The sequence below is a fragment of the Protopterus annectens genome, chromosome 9.part0, assembly GCF_019279795.1.
Source record: "Protopterus annectens isolate FY-2018-M chromosome 9.part0, PAN1.0, whole genome shotgun sequence".
Lineage (NCBI taxonomy): Eukaryota > Metazoa > Chordata > Ceratodontiformes > Protopteridae > Protopterus > Protopterus annectens.
Genome location: NC_056743.1, coordinates 1,473,730,724 through 1,473,754,425, shown reverse-complemented (window position 1 = coordinate 1,473,754,425; position 23,702 = coordinate 1,473,730,724). Strand labels below are relative to the sequence as shown.

Here is a 23,702-nt window from a genome sequence, read left to right as displayed (position 1 = left end):
GTTTGTAGCCCAGATGGTAGTTATATAAATGGAAGCTGTCAGAATTTAAAGCATCTGTTCCAGTAATCCATATGATGGGCATACAACATTGTTTCTGAAGAGGAAGAAGTACTTGGTGAGATCCAGGAAGCAGTTAGAATCAATTTGTTATCTGTGCCCCCTCCCTCCCCCATCTTTCCCACTTAGCAAGCATCCTTCCCATTTCTCCTGACACGGTCTTGTGTACAAATATCATGACTTTGGCCTGAAGTGAGATGAGCTCTAGCTTCATTAGGCTTATATATTCCTTTTACAGCATCCTTTATACCACCCAAAACTAACATGCAGATTTTATTTTTCTTTTCTTTAGGAATACCGCAGGTTCTTTATGTCACATGCCTTGTTTCCAGAAGAAAAGTACTGTTCTTTTGTCAGATCTACAAAAGTATTTATCTATATTCTTTGAGTACATTCAATTTGAAAGAGTCACATTTGGATGAATCTCAATATATTAAATTCAGATGGTTGAAACCTCATTTATTTGAGTGCTCATTTGAACCATCATTTGTTAGTTGTAACATTATTGCACATATTCTTTAATATAAATGTAGAAATGTACAAGAATATGGACTCACTGCAGCACCACTAATATGTGGGCAGTGTCCACTATAGTTCTGCTTACTAAATATATATTAATTCCAAGGTAGCAAACTGAATATTTTATTAGTCACAAACTTCTTATTTGCACTCATTTACAAGGCAGTGTGACCTTGGTGTTAGTATAAACAGATTCTGGGGTGAGGGACCAGAGCTCAGACATTGGAGGATGCATGGTAACCAAATCTCCCAGCAGAAACATTAAGTGTTGAAGAACGACTGTCTCGGTTGTGCCAATTGCAATTTCACTTCATGTTGTTTCATTCAAATGAACTAACTAAATGTGGTTTCAAGCATTTGAATTCATTGTATTGAGATTCAGCTGAACTGTTAGCCTGCTAAATGATACAGGCCCATATTTTTATTTAAGAGTCAGCTAGTATAAGCAGCTAATTCCCCTATTTGTTTCTCTCTAAAAACAGCTCAAAACTGCTCTATCTGAAGAATTTTAAAGGTAACCAAAGTCAGATACCTTGTGCTGGATTTCTTAAATGGTAGACTGAGCCAATTCAGATTTAATGACTTAAAGGTGCATTATAAACCACAAAAAAAGACGTAGTACAAAAACTGGAAAACCTAAAAACAAGTTCTAGTATCAGCTAAGAACAACCACTACAAAGACCGTGAAATTAAAAGATTGGGCACTTTCATTCTTTAATAAAATATACACAGAACTTCATCAGAATCTAACAAATCAACAAATTGATTTGAAAACAGTAACTGAAGTCACATGGTTTTGCTATCCTCTAATCACAAACTAAATTTCACCCTTGCACCAATCAAAGATTTTCCCAAAAATCAGGAAGTATAATGTAAAACCCTAAAGCAAATATGGTGATTCAATAAATAATGTTTTAATGCTTATGTCTTTGTCATATCCCCCTCTATTTATCTTCTCAGGCTTGTAGAAATCTGTGGCATAATCCAGTCCACCAGCACTGGATTTCTATTTTCCATCCAATGAATCACATATAGCAAGCTTATATAAAAATATTCTATTTCAATGAGAAAAAGCTCAGCACTCATATTTCACCAACTAAAAACAACATGCCACTAAAACAAGGTTTATAGGTTTGTCTGTGTTGCACAGTTGCCCCCATTTCTGTTACAAGTGATACAGTATGTATAATATGTCATTCTACAATGAGCATACCAAGTCCGAGTAGCTGAAAACAAATGTACCATTGTCGAATTGTCTCAGATGTTACACATTTTGTATAATTTTGCAATTTCTGTATAAATCTTTAGTTCATATCTGGAAATGTTTCAGCTTGGGTCACCTCCAATTAGTCCATCCAATGTCCAGTGTAAAAATGAATGAACAAATAAATAAAAATGTATATTCGTCATGAAAAGCCATAAAAATGTCACATGGTAGTGCATTAGTTTTAGACTTAGCATAATAGTGTTAAGCAGCAACACTACTATCGTATTTTCTAAATCTTTACAATTGCTAGGACAAAGTAATTCAGTTTTGGAGATAATATCATTGCTAAATACCTCTCTTCTTTCACGTAATTGTGACTTTTTTATTTCATTGGCAGCCCATGGATAGTTAGCACTTTTGCTAGGTGTTTTAACTCTGTGAACTAAACTTTGAGAGTGCTAAAACTGGAAATTGTGATAATGTTACTTTTACAGTTACTATGCAATGTAGCTAAGAACGTATACTCTTACCTGAAAGGCAGAGCGATGTCAGAGTTAGTATGTTTAAATCACACTTGTGTGATGTCATATGTGTCTACAGGAGATTGTTTCTCATAAAAAAGAAGATATCAGTGTTTATTCTCAGATGTAAATAAGAGGGATATTTTGACATAAATCCAGTTTTGCACAAGTAATAGTCTCTGTTTTAGTTTTCCTTCCAAATTATGCTTCAGTGCAGTTCTTACCAACATTTCTCCAGTCACATCCCAGACTAATCTATCCAAATTATTCAGCTATGTCAAAAACAGAGTAAATAAATATATATGATACTCAAATAAATATACATATGCAGACACAGACACACACACATATATATATATATATATATATATATATATATATATATACATATACATATACATTCACCTAAACTCATTTCACTGAGATAAAATCACCTGAAGTTCATTTCATCTAAAACTCATTTCACCTAAAACTCCTTTCACTGACAAGTATAAGGCAAGTCAAAGGTATATGTCCTTTTCCCCACTGTAGTGCAATCCTGGAGTTAGTATATATATATATATATATATCTATATATATATATATATATATATATATATATCTATATATATATATATATATATATATATATATATATATAAATAAATATATATATATATATATATATATATATATATTAAGGAGGTGTGTGGGAGGCACAGCCCCCCACTTATTTTGGTTTCATGCTGTCTGGTTTTGTTTTACATTATTTGGTAAAAGACAACTAGGTGGGGGGCTACACCCCCCACACCCCCTCAATATATATTCTAACATCAGGATCGCACAACAGTGGGGAAAAGGACATATACCTTTAAATTGCATTAGAGTACTACTTGTCAGTGAAATAAGGTTTAGGTGAAATGAACTTTAGGTGATTTGGTCTCAGTGAAATGAGTTTTAGGTGAAGTGACACGTTCCCATATATATATATATATATATATATATATATATATATATATATATATATATACACACACACACACACACTCATATACACTTACCAGTTTATTAGCAGCACAGTAGAGTAAAAATATAAAGACTCCATGGAAGCTGTTCAGTAATGTGAAGAGGTATGACATCACAAGGGTCGCTTCTTGAAACTGGAAGATACCAAATATCCATGTGCACCCCAAAACAAGGAACTGAGCAATAGCTTTAAATAGAAGCATTCTGCCAATAAAATAAATACAGTAGTGAATTCACTCTAAGATAAGAGATAGCATTCCTAAATCATCTCAACTTGCAGAAAATTACATGTTTACAAATGCCAAAAATATGTCAGAATTATCTAATTTATGCCACAACCATATTGCAGACATACTTTGTGAAATGGACAGCATTTCTTCTATCTAGGTGTTTAACCCCTTTATTACTGACCATTTTCTACAAGTAATAATATCAAAAAGCGCATAAAGTGAACCAAAGCAATGGGAAGCCAAAAATAAAAATAAAAACCTTTAATACAATGTTAATGCTTTCACAGTGTGTTATCACTGCTTCATCACACGTAAAATCATTTTTCAACAGATCAACTTAATAAGTAGTCAAAAAATCACATGCTCTACAACACTTTATCACCATAGCAACTGAGACCATACTTAAATTAAAAACACATAGTTCAAGAATGTATTACTGATGGTCAATATAGAATTCTGTTTTTTAAGGCAGATTTTAGTGGAAATTTCACAATCAAAAATGATGCCATACTAAATTGTCTTAAAAACACATATTATTTCAAAAAATGTATATCATACTAAATATATACATAGAGTTCTACTTTTCCAAACAGGAATTAATGGGTTAATGGGTCCCATTTAAGGCTTTTCCAGTGTCAGCTCTAAACCTGATTATCCATCTTGTTTTTGCAACCTCTGTTTGATTGCCCAGATCTCCACCTCATTCATTCGGTTCTAACTGTTCTATTACCATAAATCTAAATGTGTGTCTGTTATCAAACATTGTCACGTTTCGATAGTGCATTAGTAATGTTCCCTGTTCTAATGTCATATAGATGTTCCCCGACCCTGTTTCTTAATCTACTATTTGTTTTCCTACATAGAACATGGAGCATATATTACAGATGGCTAAATAATATATTCTCACTATATTCTCAGGGTTACAATCTGCATGGATACTGAAACCAAACAGTCTACCACTCCCTGGGTGTCTAAAAAGATCCTGTGGAGTCTAAATATATACAAAAATTACATCTTCCACAGGGTATAGTTGTCTGTGTACCATTCCCTACTGCTTCCTTCATCTTGTTTCTAGGATAGCATAAAAGTATTTTTACAGACTTCTTCTTCTTAAAATTAAAGGTCAGTCTCTCACTCACTGTATGTTTAATATCCACATCACTAGTTAGTATTGGCCAAAATTTCTTATAAATTCAGTCACCATATTAATATCATTGGTGTAATATGTGGGAATATTAATCCTCTCCCTCCTAGTTCTTCTGTTAATTCTGTAACCAGCTTCATTCACTGAGAAGCACTAACTTCTGAAATCTTATCAAGAGTTTTATTAACCAACACATCATTATACCCTGTCTGTTTAAACTTCACCTTCAGGATATCTATCTCTTCATGAAAGTTGGCCTCTTCTGCATTTAGCCTTGATGCTCTCATGCCCTACCCTTCACTATGCTCCTGAACACGTGTGGGGTGCATGTTTGTTTTGTGCAACAGGGAATTTCTATAACATGGTTTCCTGTATATCACTGTGCTCAATCCAGTGTCAGGCTTCCTATAAATCTTGACATCTAGGAAATCTATTACATGTACAGACTCATTCACAGTAAACCTCAAGAACGACATATTAGTATTTAGTTATCGGATAAAATCACAGAGTCCCTCATAGGTGCCAACCCACAGAAGGAAGAGATCATCTACAAAATGTCTGTAAAACAGCAAGTGGTGCCAAAATATCGACCCTATCAATGTCTCCTCTTCCCATGTAGCCATTACCAAATTTGGATAGCTGTTGGCAGTTAATGTCCCCTTTTGACTTCCCATTGCTTTGATTCACTTTATGTGCTTTTTGAATATTATTACTTGGATTTTAAGTGAACCGTTGGTTCATTTGGCTACGTTATTGGTATATTTTTGGTCATTTTCTTTGCTGTGGCCACTGGAAGCAATGGCAGAAGGGAAAACAAATGAAATTGAACTCTACTCCAACCCTAAACCCAGACTTGGGCATATGACATTATCAGAGAGACTGTTGATTAGTTTGAGAACACAAGAAAATCCTCTGTTAATAGAAGAATCTGGAATGGAATTCCATCAGGAAAAGGATATAGGTATTGACTGTGGTTCTTTTATGAACATTATACATAAAATAGAGAGAGATTTTGAAGTTAAAGACATTACAGGCTCAGCGATTGCATTTTGAAGCCTGTTTGAAGTACTGCATTATACCACGTGGCTTAAGATTTCTTAATCTACCTACTTATGTTGAGCGGTACCCAGAACTCCTCTCTAAATGGCAGCAGTTGAATCTGGATTTAAGCTTCAATTACATGAAGTTATTAATGAAATACCTTATGCCTGAGGAGAATTTGTTAACTGAGAGTATTATTAAAGAGCAGGAACAATTGTATGAGCAGTTCCCACATTATGGTGGATGATAAATTGAGTTATTTGCTAGATTCAACAGTTTTATTGGAGGAGAGACTTCTGCGGTCTAAAGCTAAGCAGTTGGAATGAGACCAATTACGTAATGATGACCCATTGTGATTATGCCAATTGACAAAAGGGGTCTAATAGTAGTGATGGACCGTGAATTTTACTATGGTGCTATAAATGCAATGTTTAGTGATAGTAATGTATACAAGAAAATGGATTCAATGAAAGTTAAAAGGATGATATCCAATATGCACAGTACTTTATATGATTGCCTAATAGGAAGGGACATCAGTTTAGATTTATATAATTATTTCATAGTAGAGCACTCCCTCACTCCAGTCATACAAGGACTACCAAAAGTCCATAAAGATGCTAGATGCCCAGTCAGGAGGGCAATAGTATCCAGTTGCAGCTGGTGCACTGAACCAGTCTCTATTTATTTTGAAAAGAATTTGAGACCTATTCTAGATGAAAATCAATATGTACTTAGAGATTCTAAACAATTTCTTATTGATTTATATGAATTCACATCTAACAAAGAAGATAATGACAATAATTTTCTCTTAGTGACTTTAGATGTGAAATCTTTGTTTACGGTGATACCAAATGGTGAGGGCACAGAGATGCTCAGGAGGTATCTAAAGAGAAACAGCAATTGTCAACAAAAGTTTATTGAATTACTCTGTTTACTGATGGAACTAGTACTGAGAACAACATGTTTCTCTTTGAGCATGAGATATATATTCAGAAAGAATCATGGGGACATCAACTGCCAACAGCTATGCCAATTTGGTAATGGCTGCATGGGAGGAGGAGACATTGATAGGGTTGGTATTTTGGCAGAACTTGCTGTTTTACAGACATTTTGTAGATGATCTCTTTCTTCTGTGGGTTGGCACCTATGAGGGACTCTGTGATTTTATCCAATATCTAAATACTAATATGTCGTTCTTAAGGTTTACTGTGAATGTGCACCATGTTCTATGTAGGGAAAACAAATCGTAGATTAAGAGACAGGATCAGGGAAAATCTATATGACATCAGAACAGGGAACATTACTAATGCACTATCGAAACATGACAATGTTTGATAACACGCACACATTTAGATTCATGGTAATAGAACAGTTAGAACCGAATGAATGAGGTGGAGATCTGGGCAATCAAACAGAGGTTGCAGAAACAAGATGGATAATCAGGTTTAGAGCTGACATTGGAAAAGCCTTAAATGGGAAACTCCCATTAAAGCCTGGTTTGAAAAATAGAACTCTATTTAGATATTTAGTATGATATATATTTTTGAAATGTTATGTGTTTTTAAGACAATTTAGTATGGCATAATTTTTGGTTGTGAAATTAAACAGAATTCTATACTGACCGTCAGTAATACATTCTTGAACTGTTATGTGTCTTTCAGTTAATTAAGTATGGTCTTAGTTGCTATAATGATAAAGTGTTGTAGATCATGTGATTTTTTGACTATTTATTAAGTTTATCTGTTGAAGAATACTTTTACGTTTGATGAAGCAGTGATAACACACTGTGAAAGCGCTAACATTGTATTAAAAGTTTCTATTTTTATTTTTTGGCTTCCCGTTGCTTTGTTTCACTTTATGTGCTTTTTGGATATTATTACTTGGATTTTAAGTGAATTGTTTGTCCATTTGGCTATGTTACTGGTGTATTTTCTACAAGTACTTGCCTCTTTCGATTGCTTTTGGGCATTTTATTCCCTGCTTCCGTCCTGTATGTTCAAACTGGTTTAATATCTTTTAATGGCATTCTATGGAGTGATGCAGAGAAACACTGCTCTTACAAACCCTCAGGCTATACTTCTTATTTTAAATGTCATGGAACAACTGCAGCATTGTTTTGATGTGCCCGTAGGATCTGCCCACTGGTTTCTCCTTCCTGCACCCAAATTAACCCATCATTCCTACATCGGACAAATGTAACTTGGCCATTTGTTACCTAGTGGAAGTAACAGTCAGGATTTTAGGGAGCAGGCCAGTTTGTAAAGCTTGAGGACTGTCCATTCCCCACCCCCTTGGCAGCTTGTTCTTCACTTCAGAGATACATATTTGTTACAATGCATGTTTACCATCCTTGCTTGTGGATCACAATGCAAAATAGTGTGTGTTGTGGGCATGTTGGCTTCTTGCTGCATATGCTAAATCTATCCATCTGTAGATATTGCCAGTGTTGTGAATTGAGCAGCCCCCCCCCCCCCCCCCCCGTGGGTAAGCCACTCAGTAACATTCTCCTCTGCCTAATCCATCCATCATATGAGAACTGAAATCTATTAATCAGTTCGTTTTTCTGATTTCTGTGATCATAGTATTTTGAAGAAAGAGAGAGGTATTTATTTATTTATTTATTTGTAAAGTAAATCTTTCTCTGAATTGAAATATTTTTTGGAGTAAGGATGTAAAACTCTATGTCCATATAGGGACATTCCTCCTTGGAAAAGTGCTTGTTAAGCATTTTTGATGATTGTTTTTGCTGCTGAATATCTGTGCTCTTTAGCTGGCTGCTATATACCTACACCAACTGTATTACAAGCTGAGATAAGTACAGACTTGCAGTGTTAAAGATAATACTGCATTTTATTTTTCTGTTTATTTATTTGTTTCATTGAATATTGTGTTAAAGATAGTACTGCATTTTATTTTTTCTGTTTATTTAATTGTTTCACTGAATATTGTAGTCTCATGTTTCTGTCTCTCTGCAATTAGTTTCCTGCTCTCCCTCCCTGTTCCTGTTGTGGTATTAATCTTGGTGGCTTTGGAATTGCCCACCCCTCCTGTAAATTTGTGTTTGAACACTTGTCCTGGGTCCATCTCATTTGCTTACTCAGCCGAGTACAGTGAGATCATATTTTGATTTCAGACACTCCTACCTTTGTGTGGCAGTTCAATTGCAGGTCCAAGTGATGGGTGCTTTGTATAGCAGTTTAGCAGAATTTCATGTGATGGGTGCTTTGTGTGGCAGTTTAATTGCAGGTCCATGTGATGGCTGCTTTGTGAGGCAGTTTAATTGCAAGTCCATGTGATGGGTGCTTTGTGTGGCAGTTTAATTGCAGGTCCATGTGATGGGTGCTTTGTGTGGCAGTTTAATTGCAGGTCCATGTGATGGGTGCTTTGTGTGGCAGTTTAATGGAAGTTCATGTGATGGGTGCATTGTGTGGCAGTTTAATTAAAGGTCCAAGTGATGGGTGCTTTGTGCAGCTGTTTAATTGCAAGTCCATGTGATGGGTGCTTTATGTTGCAGTTTAATCGCAGGTCCATGTGATGGGTGATTTGTATGGCAGTTTAATTGCAGGTCCATGTCATGGGTGCTTTGTGTGGCAGTTTAATTGAAGGTCCATGTCATGGGTGCTTTGTGTGTCAGTTTAATTGCAGGTCCATGTCATGGGTGCTTTGTGTGTCAGTTTAATTGCAAATCCACGTGATGGGTGCTTTGTGTATCAGTTTAATTGCAAGTCCACGTGATGGGTGCTTTGTGTGTCAGTTTAATTGCAGGTCCACATGATGGGTGCTTTGTGTGTCAGTTTAATTGCGGGTCCATGCGATGGGTGCTTTTTGTGGCAGTTTAATTGCAGGTGCATGTGATGGGTGCTTTGTGTGGCAGTTTAATTGCAGGTGCATGTGATGGGTGCTTTTTGTGGCAGTTTAATTGCAGGTGCATGTGATGGGTGCTTTGTGTGGCAGTTTAATTGCAGGTGCATGTGATGGGTGCTTTGTGTGCTGGTGCTTTCATGCAGTTACAGCTGAGCACTGTAGATGCAGAACATTGTAACTTTAGTCAGACTTAGTAGGCCTGTGTTATACATACCATATGATTTTATATTTAAAGGCAATCATATGGCTGTCTTGAATAAGTTCATACCATTTTGCATTTATCAAAACTGTTTTCTGCTCTAACACTTCAAATGGCAGAATATATCATTTAGATTCAGTGATGCCCTCTGCAGTGTGTATGAAATGTTGGATGGTGGTCATCTCACCTACAGCAGAGACAGTTGCACACTTCAGGAAATTAACCACGTGGCACCTGAACATCTTCAGTATTCTGCAAAGTGAAATGAATGCACACTGAGTAGCTGTTCACAGTCATTTCATTGCACAGAAGGCAGTAACATCAGAGTCTTTAGAAAAACATGCACTACACTGCTTGTGATCTATGTTGTGGTGATGCCGAGATTAAGGTGTATAGAAAGGATGTAAAAATGTTTGACAAAAAGCATAACAGTGTACATTTCTCAAAAATATTAAGAGTTCTGTGGAAGAAAATTAAGAAGAAACTATAATGTTAATAAATATCTAGGCAGTGTGGCAGGAGCTCCCTCGTAGTTAGCTATGGTACATAGGTTGCCAGAAGTAAGTCCTAAGACAGGGTTTGTTGCCTTTGAATAAAGTTAACAAATGACCAGAAAAAAATAAGAATTCTTCTCATAAGTAACCATGATTATGAAGACATAAGTTCACAGGTGTCCACCTCTGCATAAGGAGGGAGGGAGATGAAAATGGTAGAAGTCTCAGTGAAAGCAGGACTGAAACAGAATGTGAAACTGATGAAAAGAAGATAAATATCCCTGAAGTGTTTTTCACCAACTTGGAGAGGGTCATGATTAAGGTAATCAAGGTGGCCAGGAGGCCATTTGACAGTAGTGGCCAAACCACACTGCTTACTGCTTACAGCCCTAGCAGCAAAACTGAAAAGGGTGATACCATCAGAGCTTAGGGGCTGTAGAGGCATAGACATCACTCTACTAGGAAGCACACTGACAAGCAAAATGGGAAGCTGACAGCAAGTGGCAGCAGATGGGAAGTTGTGTGGTCCATCAATAGGGGAGAAAATCAGGGAGTTATGTCCTGCACCAGAACAGGAACATGTAGAGTAAAATAAGACAACGTTCTGAGTAAAGGAATGGTTTGGGCAATTACAAGGAAAAGCAGGACAGAAAGGAGAATGAAATCCAAACAGGAAAAGAAAGAGGTAACTGTTAGTAATGGGGTCAGGAAAGCAGCAGTAAATGCTCATAGCAAAACCAGAATAGACGTAAAGGTAGATATAGCAGTGATCAAAATAACTGTTTCAGAGATGCTGCTGAAAATATAAAGATATGGCCAGATAGTAGGGTTTTGGTAAACAGTGCAACTTATGAGCACCCTGGTGCTCAGGCAAAATTCTGAATGCATTTTTCAGTTTAATACTTACTGAGGAAAGGAAAGGCAAGGTGTAAGCATGAACAAACTGGAGTGGGGCTGGATAGCAAAGGTGAACAGATGGAGACTGACCAGAAAAGAAGTAGATAAGGATAGCCTTACAGGACTAACAAAGGCACATGAACCCCAGGAGATGCCTCATTTACTACTACAAGTGCTGACAGTAGTGGTTCTCAAATAACTGATTAAACAGTACAATATTTTCTTGGAAACCACCACAGAATTACATGACTGCAAGATGGCAGCAGAGGTGAGAGGTGTTTTTGCATAAAAGTGCATCTTCAGGCCTATTATACCATGACCCACCATTAATATTCCAAAATGTGCATGCTGATTGGTCAGTGTGCACGTTGTAAATCGACTTGTACTAATGGAAAAAGGTCAGGTCGCCCGGACTTTTTCCATTAGTGTAAGTCTTTTTTAAAACACTGTCTCGTTATGTTAAAGGAGTTTAACATAGCGAGGCAGGTTTAAAAAAAGCAACGGAGATCTCCGTTGCTTTTTTAAAAGCTGTCTCGCTATGTTAAACTCTTTTAACATAGCGACACAGTATGTAAAAAGCAACGGAGCTCTTACTTTCTCCGTTGCTTTTTTTTTAAACCTGTCTCGCTATGTTAAATGGGTTTAACATAGCGAGACAGCTTTAAAATAAGCAACGGAGATCTCCATTGCTAATTTTAAAGCTGTCTCGCTATGTTAAACCAATTTAACATAGCGAAACAGTTTGTAAAAAGGAACAGAGATCTTGCTTTCTCCGTTGCTTTTTTCAAAACTGTCTCGCTATGTTAAATGGGTTTAACATAGCGAGACAGCTTTAAAATAAGCAACGGAGATTCTCCGTTGCTTATTTTAAAGCTGTCTCGCTATGTTAAACCCATTTAACATTGCGAAACAGTAAAAAGCAATGGAGATCTTGCTTTCTCCGTTGCTTTTGCCCACAGCTCTGATGTACTGCGTAGGCATGCGCAGTACATCAGAACTGCCGCAGAATACCAGAAAGCTGCGGAAGGGCAGCAAGGAGGCATTATACAATTCCATTAGTTAAGAAAATGTATTCTTTTTTTTCTTAAATAATATCATTGTATAATAGCAATAACCCACTTCTGGTTGTGGGTAATGCTGGATTTACCCACGGTTTGCTTTGTTTGGTCCCTCGGGCTTCGCCCTCGTGACCAAACCACTCCAACTGTGGGTAAATCCAGCATTACCCACACCCAGGCATGGGTTATTGCTATACTTGTTTCATCCCTCTCCCAGGGAAATTGAGTTTAAGAAAAAAAGTTCTGCATAACAGGTTGAATGTACTATTGAATGTTGATGCATTTAGAGTTGAGCAAAAGCATGGCTTTACACAAGATATATCTTACTAGTCCTTCTTGATTCAGTTCTATAACTGGGTTACTATAGATACAAACTGTATAAAATGCAGGTAGTGAGCATTATTTATCAGCAGTTAAAAAGTTTTCTGACACAATGTTATACTACAAATTGGTAGGGAAGTAAAATTGTATTGAAACAGGAGCAAAATGTATAGCAAATATCAAATAATCATAAAAGAAAAGTGACAGCCAAGGGCCGCTAACGAGATTAAAGACAGTCACCAGTGGAGGGACACACAATTTCATGCTGTGAACAGCCTTGTTTAGCTTATTTTTGTCATTTATCACAATGGCTCAGAAATGCAACATCATCCTTTTTTGCTGCTGACATAAAGGCTGAATCACAGTCTCACAACTGGGAACGTATCGTTCTGTCATCCTGCCTCGGCTGCTGCATAGAGTCGAATTTCACTATATGTTCAGGGAAGGTGTGGCAGGCCTGGGGAGAGAGTAGAGCTGCTGTCACTTCAACAGATGCCCAAGTTTTAGCAAGGTCAGTACAGTACCGAGAGGGTAGGGGGTATTACATTTAGGGACAGACTACAGGAATTAGGCCTAGAGACAAGGAGCTGGAGAGGAGATTAGGGTTATAAAATTACCTGGAATTTACATTTAGGCAGTGGGAGAGGAGTATTAGGTTTAGAGAGTGATAGGGGAATTTATATTTAGGAAGCAGGATGGGATTTTTAGGATTGGTAAGCCATAATGGAATTTAGATTTAGGGAACAGGAGGGAAGTTTTAGAGTAGTCTTAGGGAGTTTCAAGGAATTAAGTTTAGGGAGCAGGATGGAAGTTTAAGGTTAGGGATCAAGTTTCAGTTTAAGCTGAGGGATCATTAGAACATTTTAGATTGGGGATTTCCAGAAGAGCTAAGTAATTTACTAGGATCAGGTCATGGGAGGGCCAGGGGGAGGTAGGCCGCTTACCATTTCAAGCTAGTGGCAAAGAGCAACTCAGCCATGAGATTCTAACATACAGGCATGTGTAGCAGTTCCATTACAGACAGCGAAGCTAGGATCCACTGAGATTTTTTGAGGCTTATAAGGTGGGAGAATTATTGGTGTCTAAAATTTAGTGAAAAAAGAGTAAAGCAAAACTAGGTGGAGACAGTCAGATAAGGAAATAGGTTTGAGAGATACTGTCACTACCAGAATGAATCATGCAGCAGCATATAAAAAGGACGCTGCAAAGATTTACAGAAAGTTAGGGTACATAGTTAAGGAAGTATACAAAGAGACCCTGAAGTCACACACCCGTTGTTGATGGTACAAGGAAAGACGCATGTAGAATAGTGGGTACAAATCTGGCCTCCCTGGTGCAACTAGAATTCAGAACACCAGTTTAATATCCGCTCAGAGAAAGAGAAATAGGACTAGAAATCAAGGAGTAAAGGCAAATGTTGCAATGAATGGGAGACATCAGTAAGAGGAAAGACTAACTTCCTAGCATATGCACACTGGAAGAAAAAAGACGGGCATCATGATATGGGAGCACTGCATTGACAGGGACCATGTATGTGGGACAGAGTTCAGAAGGAGAGAGGATGATGTGAATGTCATACAGGTGGCATCCAGATGAGCAAGATTCAAAACTGATTTAATACAATAGGTTCACAGGTACTTACTAGGCTATTGACCTGTGAGGATCTTAAGAAGTCTAGCCTTACATTCCCATGGTAGTTTTTAGCTTTTATATTTTTGAATAGAAAAACACAGAGATAGGCAAAAAAGGATTTATTTGGACATTTTCATGTTTCCCCTATTCATGGGAGACAGGAGTGCTAAACCAGGGGCAAAACACCACAAAGAGAAAGGTCCCAACCATACATTTGTTTTTCTTGTGATGCAATCATTTAAACCAAATATAAGAGGTGGGGATATAGAAACATTAACTGAAGAGAATGAATTAAGATGGATTATCAGATGTCAAGCAGATAAGGAGCCTGGATTAAATGATAAAGCTTCTCTTAAACCGTTATTATGGAAAAGAAGGGCTATAGTTTCTGCTTGAATGAATCATGAATTCTGTTTTTATATATATATATTTTTAAATTTGGTACATATTCTTTAATCAACATCTATACGTTAAGTATAGATTCATTTACATTTTATTAATGTTATTTAAAGTTTAAAGTATTTTGTTTATATTGTTATGTTTTATATAAATTCATTTCATAAATATTTTACAACAGATTTTTAGAATATATTTAAATTAGAGTGATGTCATTATTGTAGAGACCAATGAAATGTAAGTGTTAGTTATTTAAACGCTTAAGGAACTCTATCTAATTTATGTCTGATGAAGCCGAAAGGTGAAAGCGCTTACTATTGTTAATAAAACTGGACTGTTTGAATAGTCCGCGTTATTATTATTTTTTCTGTTTAACTCAATTTTGGATTGCTCTGCTTGATTCCTGTGGATGAATTTGTTATTATTCGCTTTGCGATTTTTTGTGATAAGATTTTTGGACTTTTCCACAGGATTCTTTACCCTCTGGTGTTGTGCTTGCTTACTTCTATTAACATTTTTTACTCTGTTCACGTTGCACCGAGGGAGCATGACCGAAACAGCAGCAGGAAATGATGTCGTTGAATTGCCATATACTCTACGAAGCAATGAAGTGAATAACAGTCGCTCTACACGCTTTCAGGAGTCTGTTGTTGGCCAAGAGAATTTACTGTTTTTATACGAACCTACAGATGAAAACGATCTTGACGATGTTGACTCTAATAGTTTAATCGGCTTGAATGAGGAACTTAACAAATTAGAACTGGAGTTTTTGAAACTTAAGAGAATGCAATTGCAACGCCAGCACGTTGGCGTTTGTCTGGACAGAAAGATAGTGCCAAGGGGGTTGCGCATTTTAAAGATGCTGACAACAGGTAACTTGTATCCAAGATTATTATATCAGTGGCAACAGCTCAATTTAGAGCTTAGTTATAAATACATGAGACTGTTAAATGACTTTTTCGGTATAGAAGAAGAGAAATTGAGGAGAGATTTAATTAAACAACAGGAGCATATTCTATCTAAATTTCCAGGTCATAAAGCAGAGCAAGCAATGGATAGACTTTTGGACAGTGTCAATTTATATGAAAGGAGACCGTTGGAGCAAAAAAAGAATAAAATTAATAGAGATACTAGAGATTTCAAAATGGGCCATGTCTTCACTTGGCCTAGACGCGTCAATGAAGCTAATAATAATCGCATTGCTCCCTCTACAAATGGACTATCCACCAATGTGTTGAATGTGAAACCATTAGAAACTGTAATTACTAATAATGTATTAGGAACTAATGTTAATTCAGACACTGTTAATGCTGACGGTTCAACTTTAAATTCAGAGCCTCAAGCTTCTTTTAATGAAAGAAACTTGACGAATGCAAATTTTATTAATGAGAAGAATGATAATAATGTTTCTGTAGAACTTATTAACACGTATATTACTCCATCTCTATCACATACTGAACCAGTTGTAAGGCGCAAAACAAATTCAACTTTGCCCTCATTAACACTTTCCAACACAGAAAGGTTCAATTTATTAGTTCCTTTTCCTATAGACACCACCCAACAGATGCAGAGACAGAGAACATACAGCAGGGGGAAGGTGAAACGGAAAGGTTCAGGGAGCGACTACACGGGTCCCACTCTGAAGAAGATGTGGGAGCGTGCTCCCAATCCTTAGTTCTTAATTTATCACACAAAACTTTAAATAAATTTGAAAATCAAGTTTTAAATAAAGGTTTAACGTTTATTCCCAGTAAAACAAGTGATATTACAGATACAGTCTTAGATACAAGACTTTTTGCGCGGAATATACAATTAAAGCTGGAATTTGGGGACAATAATGGTATCAGCGAACGCAAGGTTTTTCGAACCTCTAGTCTATATGTCCCCCCTCTACATCCTTTGATAGAAACTTTTACTCGATTAGTAGAACAAGATTTATTTAAATTAAGAAATAAGAGTAGAAGGTTACATGGTAGACAGAATTTGACTTTCCAACAAAGGAAAACCCTCACTGGGCTGGTAAATGATCACTCCATAGTTATTCGCCCTGCTGATAAGGGAGGTCCCATTGTTGTGATGGACTCAGAAGATTACTTGGAGAGTATGTTATTAATGTTGAATGAAGATTGTTTTTATTCTAAGATTGGACTGGATGAAGTCACTAACAAGGTTTTTAGGATTTATGACTTGTTAGATGATCTTTATAAAAGCCGAGATATTGATTATGAACTTTTAAAATTTTTAAGGGTTAACAAACCCCTCATACCAGCTATACAGGGGCTTCCAAAGACACATAAGTCTATGGAGAAGCCGCCTTTACGCCCCATAGTAACTGGGAGAGGTTGGGTAACGGAGCCTCTCTCGTTGTACCTGGAATACTTTCTTAGACCTGTTGTTGATGCTAACTCCATTATTTTAAGAGCCAGCAAACAATTTCTTTTAGAACTGTAGACATTTACAAAAGGGTAACCTGATGACAAACCCTACATCCTTGTGACAATGGATGTAAAAAGTTTGTTCACAGTAATTCCCAATGACACAGGTGTTTTAATGGTACATCAGTATTTGACTGAACATTCTGACCTGACCCCCAAGAATATAGATCTATTGACTATGCTTTTAGAGACAGTTTTACAAAACAATGTTTTTATTTTTAATCAAGAGATATTTTTGCAAAATGATGGTGTAGCTATGGGCACTTCGTGTGCCAATAGCTACGCCAACATAGTGATGGCTAAATGGGAGCAGTCTGAATTATTCCCCCTATCAGAGTTTCAAAATAATGTTCTATTTTACAGATGTTTTGTAGACGATCTTTTTTTCATTTGGTTTGGGTTGGAAGAAGAACTTCTTGATTTTGTTTCAATTATTAATGACTTGACCACTTTTCTTAGTTTTACTGTAAACTATTCTAGATATAGGATTTCTTTTTTAGATGTAGATATAACAAGGTTGGATAATGGTTTATTAAATACATCTGTACACCGTAAGTCATGTTATAGGAACACTTTACTTCATAGGGAAAGTATGCACCCTTCCTTTGTTTTTGGAAATGTGGTAAAGGGACAAGCAATGAGGGCTTCGAGACTTAATCCTACTGAGAATGGCTATACAATGGAAGTCTCTAATCTTAAAGAAAGACTTCTTGACAGATGTTATAAACAACATGAAGTGGAAGCAGCTATTGATTATGTAAATTCCCTTAGACCAACTAGGGCAAAACCATATTTTTCTGATGGTGAAGTAATTGAGGAACAGTTACAAGGTTCTTGGGGTTCAGGACCATTGAAAGTTCCATTGTTCTATACTACTGATATAGTAAAGATTCAAAATGTATTTGAGAAGCACTGGGATGTACTTTTATTGGATGACAACATTAAGAGAGTTGTAGGACTAAGACCAGGGTATGTTTATAGGAATAGGAAGAACTTGAAACGTATTCTTTGCCAACGACCCTTAGATAGGTTACATAATCACACTCCCTCTGGTTTAGTTAACACCATACCATGTAGGAAGTGTAAACAATGTTCCTACATAGATGAGAGAGTCTCCTTTATACATCCTGTTACCAATCATGAGTATACTTTTCATACTAAAACAAATTGTCAAAGCGGACATTTAGTATACTTGGCTAGGTGTATTTCCTGTGAGTCTTTCTATATAGGCAAGACCAATAGAAGACTCCGGGAACGTGTCAGGGAACATTTATATCATATGCGCATTGGTACTCAAACCTATGCCCTTGCAAAACACCACAAAGAGAAAGGTCCCAACCATACATTTGTTTTTCTTGTGATGCAATCATTTAAACCAAATATAAGAGGTGGGGATATAGAAACATTAACTGAAGAGAATGAATTAAGATGGATTATCAGATGTCAAGCAGATAAGGAGCCTGGATTAAATGATAAAGCTTCTCTTAAACCGTTATTACAGAAAAGAAGGGCTATAGTTTCTGCTTGAATGAATCATGAATTCTGTTTTTATATATATATATTTTTAAATTTGGTACATATTCTTTAATCAACATCTATATGTTAAGTATAGATTCATTTACATTTTATTAATGTTATTTAAAGTTTAAAGTATTTTGTTTATATTGTTATGTTTTATATAAATTCATTTCATAAATATTTTACAACAGATTTTTAGAATATATTTAAATTAGAGTGATGTCATTATTGTAGAGACCAATGAAATGTAAGTGTTAGTTATTTAAACGCTTAAGGAACTCTATCTAATTTATGTCTGATGAAGCCGAAAGGTGAAAGCGCTTACTATTGTTAATAAAACTGGACTGTTTGAATAGTCCGCGTTATTATTATTTTTTCCGTTTAACTCAATTTTGGATTGCTCTGCTTGATTCCTGTGGATGAATTTGTTATTATTCGCTTTGCGATTTTTTGTGATAAGATTTTTGGACTTTTCCATAGGATTCTTTACCCTCTGGTGTTGTGCTTGCTTACTTCTAAAGACAGTTCATTGTTGACATAGGTTCTCAGATAAACTATGTGATCAATTTTCAGAGCTGTGTTTTCAATCTGCTAGTTTCAAGGGGACTCATACTTGCCAAAGGATACAATTATGGAGTAACCATTTGAAATGTCAGAACCTGCTAGAGCTAACCATGAAATAAAAAATCTGAATGTACAAAGATCAACCTTATATATATTAAGTCTGAGATGCCATTTCTCGGCATATTCCCTTTTCTCCAAGATATGGCAGTCTTGGAGTTGGTATATATAACTTTGGGGGTTTGGGGGGCTTTACTGCTAATATGTGGGGTCAGGAGATTTCTGCTCCTTTCAAAAATAAGTTTTAAGGTGTTGAGTGATTTTCAGGAATCACTCTTCCCTGGGTTTTTGGTCTTTTTTTTCAGTTTTTCATTGCACAACATTTTGAGTGCTTACATTTCAATTGGGAGCCTGTTTATGCACTTCTTGGCATTTAGTTTTAGTCCATGGTTTCTACTCCAGCTATTTGTTTGGGACAGGTCTTATTGAGATATGTTTGTGTCTTCTGGTGAGTTTATTATGATTATATAAATAATATTTATTTATTGCAATTTGACAACTGGTTAAATGAACTGAGCAAATTACATTTTCCAATTATGACTTAGCAAAGTAGCAAAAGCAAGATTACAGCAAAATTAAAGGAGCAGTATAACCAATAACTTACTCCAAAATTATAATGTAGCCAGAGATCTTGGAACCTTGGTTCATAGTTCCCTCAACTTTGACCACCATTTACCTCCAAAATTCAGACAATTCTTATGTTTAACACAACTAATATCTAAAAGCATATCCTCTTAAAGATGCCCAAGTTAGACCAATTACTGAGTACAACTTACCCTTTGGGATGTACCTTGCTACACATATTAAACAACTGGAAAGGTACCAGAAGTTTTTAATCAATAAGGTTGTTGGTCTAAAGTCTCTGAGCTAGCTGGAAAGGATTGGTGCTTCGTCTGTTTACCAGCTTGGAATAGCAAATGTCAAAAACATGGGCTAAAATGAATGCTAAGAAGTGTAGAACCATATACTTTGGCAGGTATGACCCCACTTGTAACTATCACATGGTGGTCTATGCCTTATACATTGTTCCATTAGTCATCCCATCCTCCTTGATCTCCTGTATGTTTACAAATCAAATAGCCCCATTACTACAGGAACTATAGCCTTGAATTTCCACCAGGACATGCATAAAATGTGTTAGAGAGAAAATGTATTACCTAACACCTATTCCACATTTAGAACAAACTTCTCCTGCAGGTTAAACATACATTTACTCTAGAAAAGACCCACTTTGTCCATTTTGAGAAGAGGGGATGCAGCATGAAGGGAGAATATTGGCAGGGTGCAAATAATCTTCTGACTCATCTGCCTTGTATGTCCTATGATCCTATGAAAAGCAAGCTTATAGCAAGACTGAATGAGCTTATACAGAGATCATATACAAGATAAGTAAGAACGTACAGCAACATTGGTACAAATATAGTTGGAAGCATTTACAAAATTTACAAGTGAAGTTAGTAAATCATGGATGAGTATAATTAAAACTGAATTCATGCAGGGCAAATGTAGGTGGTTGATGCATTTTTCTGTTCTAGAAAGTATGTACAAGTAACCTAATTCTGAAGATGTTCTTTTACTTTTGATTTAAAATCTTACAGTTTTTTGTCCAGATATTATGTTTGAGGGAAGGCAGTTTCAAGTAGAAGGGCCACATTTACTGAATGCCTCCTCTCTAGTGAGAACCCAAAATAAAGTTTGATCACTTTGAAGTTATTGTCTTGGATGACCATGAGGGTGTACGTTTGGTCTTTTACAAAGAGAGTGGTCTGTAGAGAAGGGCAGTGACCAAGAAGGATAATGCTGAAAATGTATGCGCCAAGTAGCAATGTGGCCCTGCTAAGAATATGTAGCCAATGAAAGGCCTTTAATAGATCATACAGGTGTGTGAGACTGTTGGCTATGAAACCAATTCAGTCTGTTTTATTTTCTGCTAGAGTTTATGCCTCCTTGTGATGGAGTAAAGTAGTAAAAGGCAGAGAGCAGATTTTGGGAATGAGTATGTTTCTAGCTAAGATCCTCCATGTACTTAGAGACAAGAGATGTGCTATTCTATAGTAGACTTTTAACTGAGAAATATGTTTGCTAACTATATTTAATAATGAGATGGTAGGTGCCTGAAATGGAATGTCATAATTAACTGTGGAATATAGATCAACCATGTAGGCTTATATCTACCTGGAACAAATAGATGTTTAAAGGAAACAGTATGAGGATAGAACCTGCTAAATAAAGGTTTACTGTAGCAATCAGATAAACTTCCTAAACCATAGGCCTTCTGTCATTATTTTCATGTGATTTTTTAATATATTTAAATTGTCATTTTGGAATGTCTTGTTATTACTGTTAGATTCTAATATCATCTTTGATTCCAATGTTCTTAAGATCATAACTTTATTGTAGTCTTTCTTGCTTCATACCTTCATAAGTTTCTCTTCTCATTGGATGGTACTTTCTTCTTGTATAAGCCCACTTATTTTGTATTATACTTCTCTTTTTATTTCATTTTATGTTTCATACTTCTTTGCCTAAAAGAACATACTGTTAAACCTCTAGAAACCTTTATTTGCTTTAAACTGTAGTAAGTACTACTGCATGTTGTTTTTTCTATAGCTGACCTAGATTAAAAATGAGTTTCCCTGTCCTACTTGGTCATCATTAAATATTTCAATTATCCAATCCTCTTTGCCTCCACAATCTTGATCATTGAAAAATGGCTTCTAATTCTCATGGTTAGTTGGACATCTAATGTGTGTTACTTTCAATTATACAATGACCCCCCCATTAATATTCCAAAATGTGCATGCTGATTGGTCAGCATGCACGTTGTAAATCAAAGACTTATACTAATGGAAAGTATAAGTCCTTTTTTTTTTTGGACAGCAATGGAGAATGGAAGAGCTCCGTTGCTGTTATCTTGCTATGTTAAATGAGTTTAACATAGCGAGATATCTTAAAATAAAAGCAGCGGAGATCTTCCTTTCTCTGTCCCTTTTTTTAAAGCTGTCTTGCTATGTTAAACTCGTTTAACATAGCAAAACAGCTTTAAAAAAAGCAACGGAGAAAGGGAAATCTCTGTTGCTTTTTTTTAAAGCTATCTCGCTATGTTAAACTCTTTTAACATAGTGAGACAAGTTTTTAAAAGCAACGGAGATCTTCCTTACTCCGTTAATTCCACACACACAGTTCTGATGTTCTGCTTATGGCAATCCACAGCATGCCTCACTTATGTACCTCTTTAGATAGGAAACTGTACTATGCCTCACTTCCATTCATTTTGAGATACATGACATTTGTTCTTTAAGAATCACTTTATTACATGTATTGTACCTTGTACAGATTTACTTATTTTATAATAGTTTTATTAAACATTATTGTAGTGAATTTTCTGTTATTTATTTATTTATGTGATTTCACTTTGCATGTATTTTTGCTATAAGTATTTCTCTTTCCTTATATGCCTGAGAATATATTCTTGTTGGGTCTGTCATTTCGTTCTGACTACCTTTTTTTTTACTTTTTCTGTTTCGACTAACTGTTTATACTTTATGCTTCATGATCTTGTTTTATGAAAGTTGCAATGATTACACACATTTTTGTCTGAAGTACATTATATTATATTACAAATTTCTACAAAAAAGAGACATTGTATCTGTCAAAGTAGCCAACAGTTATCAGCTATCCCACTGTGTGTTATGTTCCTTCCCCCTCACCATTTCCCTGCAAACAGTTTAAATAGTTGATTTACATCTAAGATATATTTTTTTGTTGGCATGACTTATTCTCCTATCATTTATTTTATTTTGAATGAAAATCATAGTTATGTTTCAAAACATTTTTCCATTTAACTGACTTCATCCGGTTAATTTCTAACTTGTTAAACTGGACATATCTGAAAGGTTCTATTTTTCTATTAAGAAGTTTCTTAACACTGCATAAAATTAAAAAAAAAGCAAGGGGATATAGTACTGTCTCTTATGGCAACAAGTTCAATAATGCCTTAATGTCTCTGTTTTCAGCTCCAAAGCTAGACCTCCTCCCATAGTACTATTTTCTCAGTCTTCTGAATGGTTCCCACAGACTCAGGTTAGATGGCTGTCATAAAAAGAATATGTAGAAGGCTTTCAGCAAAACATAAAATGGCATACTTTGTGGAACATTATGAAATATGTAGCTATAGACAGAAATTTTGCCTACTTTGTATTCTTGATGGTTGATATGTCTTTGTTGAGTGACATAAATTTCTCTCTCAACATATGAATAGTTATGGCAAACAGAATTACATTCATCTGAAAAAAAAATGAAAACATAATGATATACAAGCCTTTTTTTAAAATATGCATTAGAACATTTTACAAAAAATGTGTTTAAAAGTGATTTGCCATTTCTAAACTATACATACCTTTGCACTACAGCATGCAGTGCATAAACTCCCAGACAGCACCTTCCCCCATCAAGAAACATTTTTGTCCTCATCTTCATATTTAAAATTAACTATAAAAATCTGCATTTTCCTTGCAGTGATATCAGTGAGGAAAAATGAGGA

General features: G+C 35.8%; 1 protein-coding gene across 1 annotated transcript in view; it reads right to left on the bottom strand.

The window, feature by feature from the left end:
* The window catches only part of LOC122812123 (adhesion G protein-coupled receptor E2-like), a 901,467-nt gene that overhangs the window by 33,038 nt on the left and 844,727 nt on the right, over nucleotides 1-23,702 (bottom strand). Inside the window, exons 18-19 of the mRNA XM_044084412.1 lie at nucleotides 23,354-23,445; nucleotides 3,345-3,513 (exon numbers count right to left, since the gene is read on the bottom strand). Of these exons, the coding sequence (XP_043940347.1) occupies nucleotides 3,345-3,513; nucleotides 23,354-23,445 (261 nt within the window). The remainder of the gene's footprint in view (nucleotides 1-3,344; nucleotides 3,514-23,353; nucleotides 23,446-23,702) is intronic.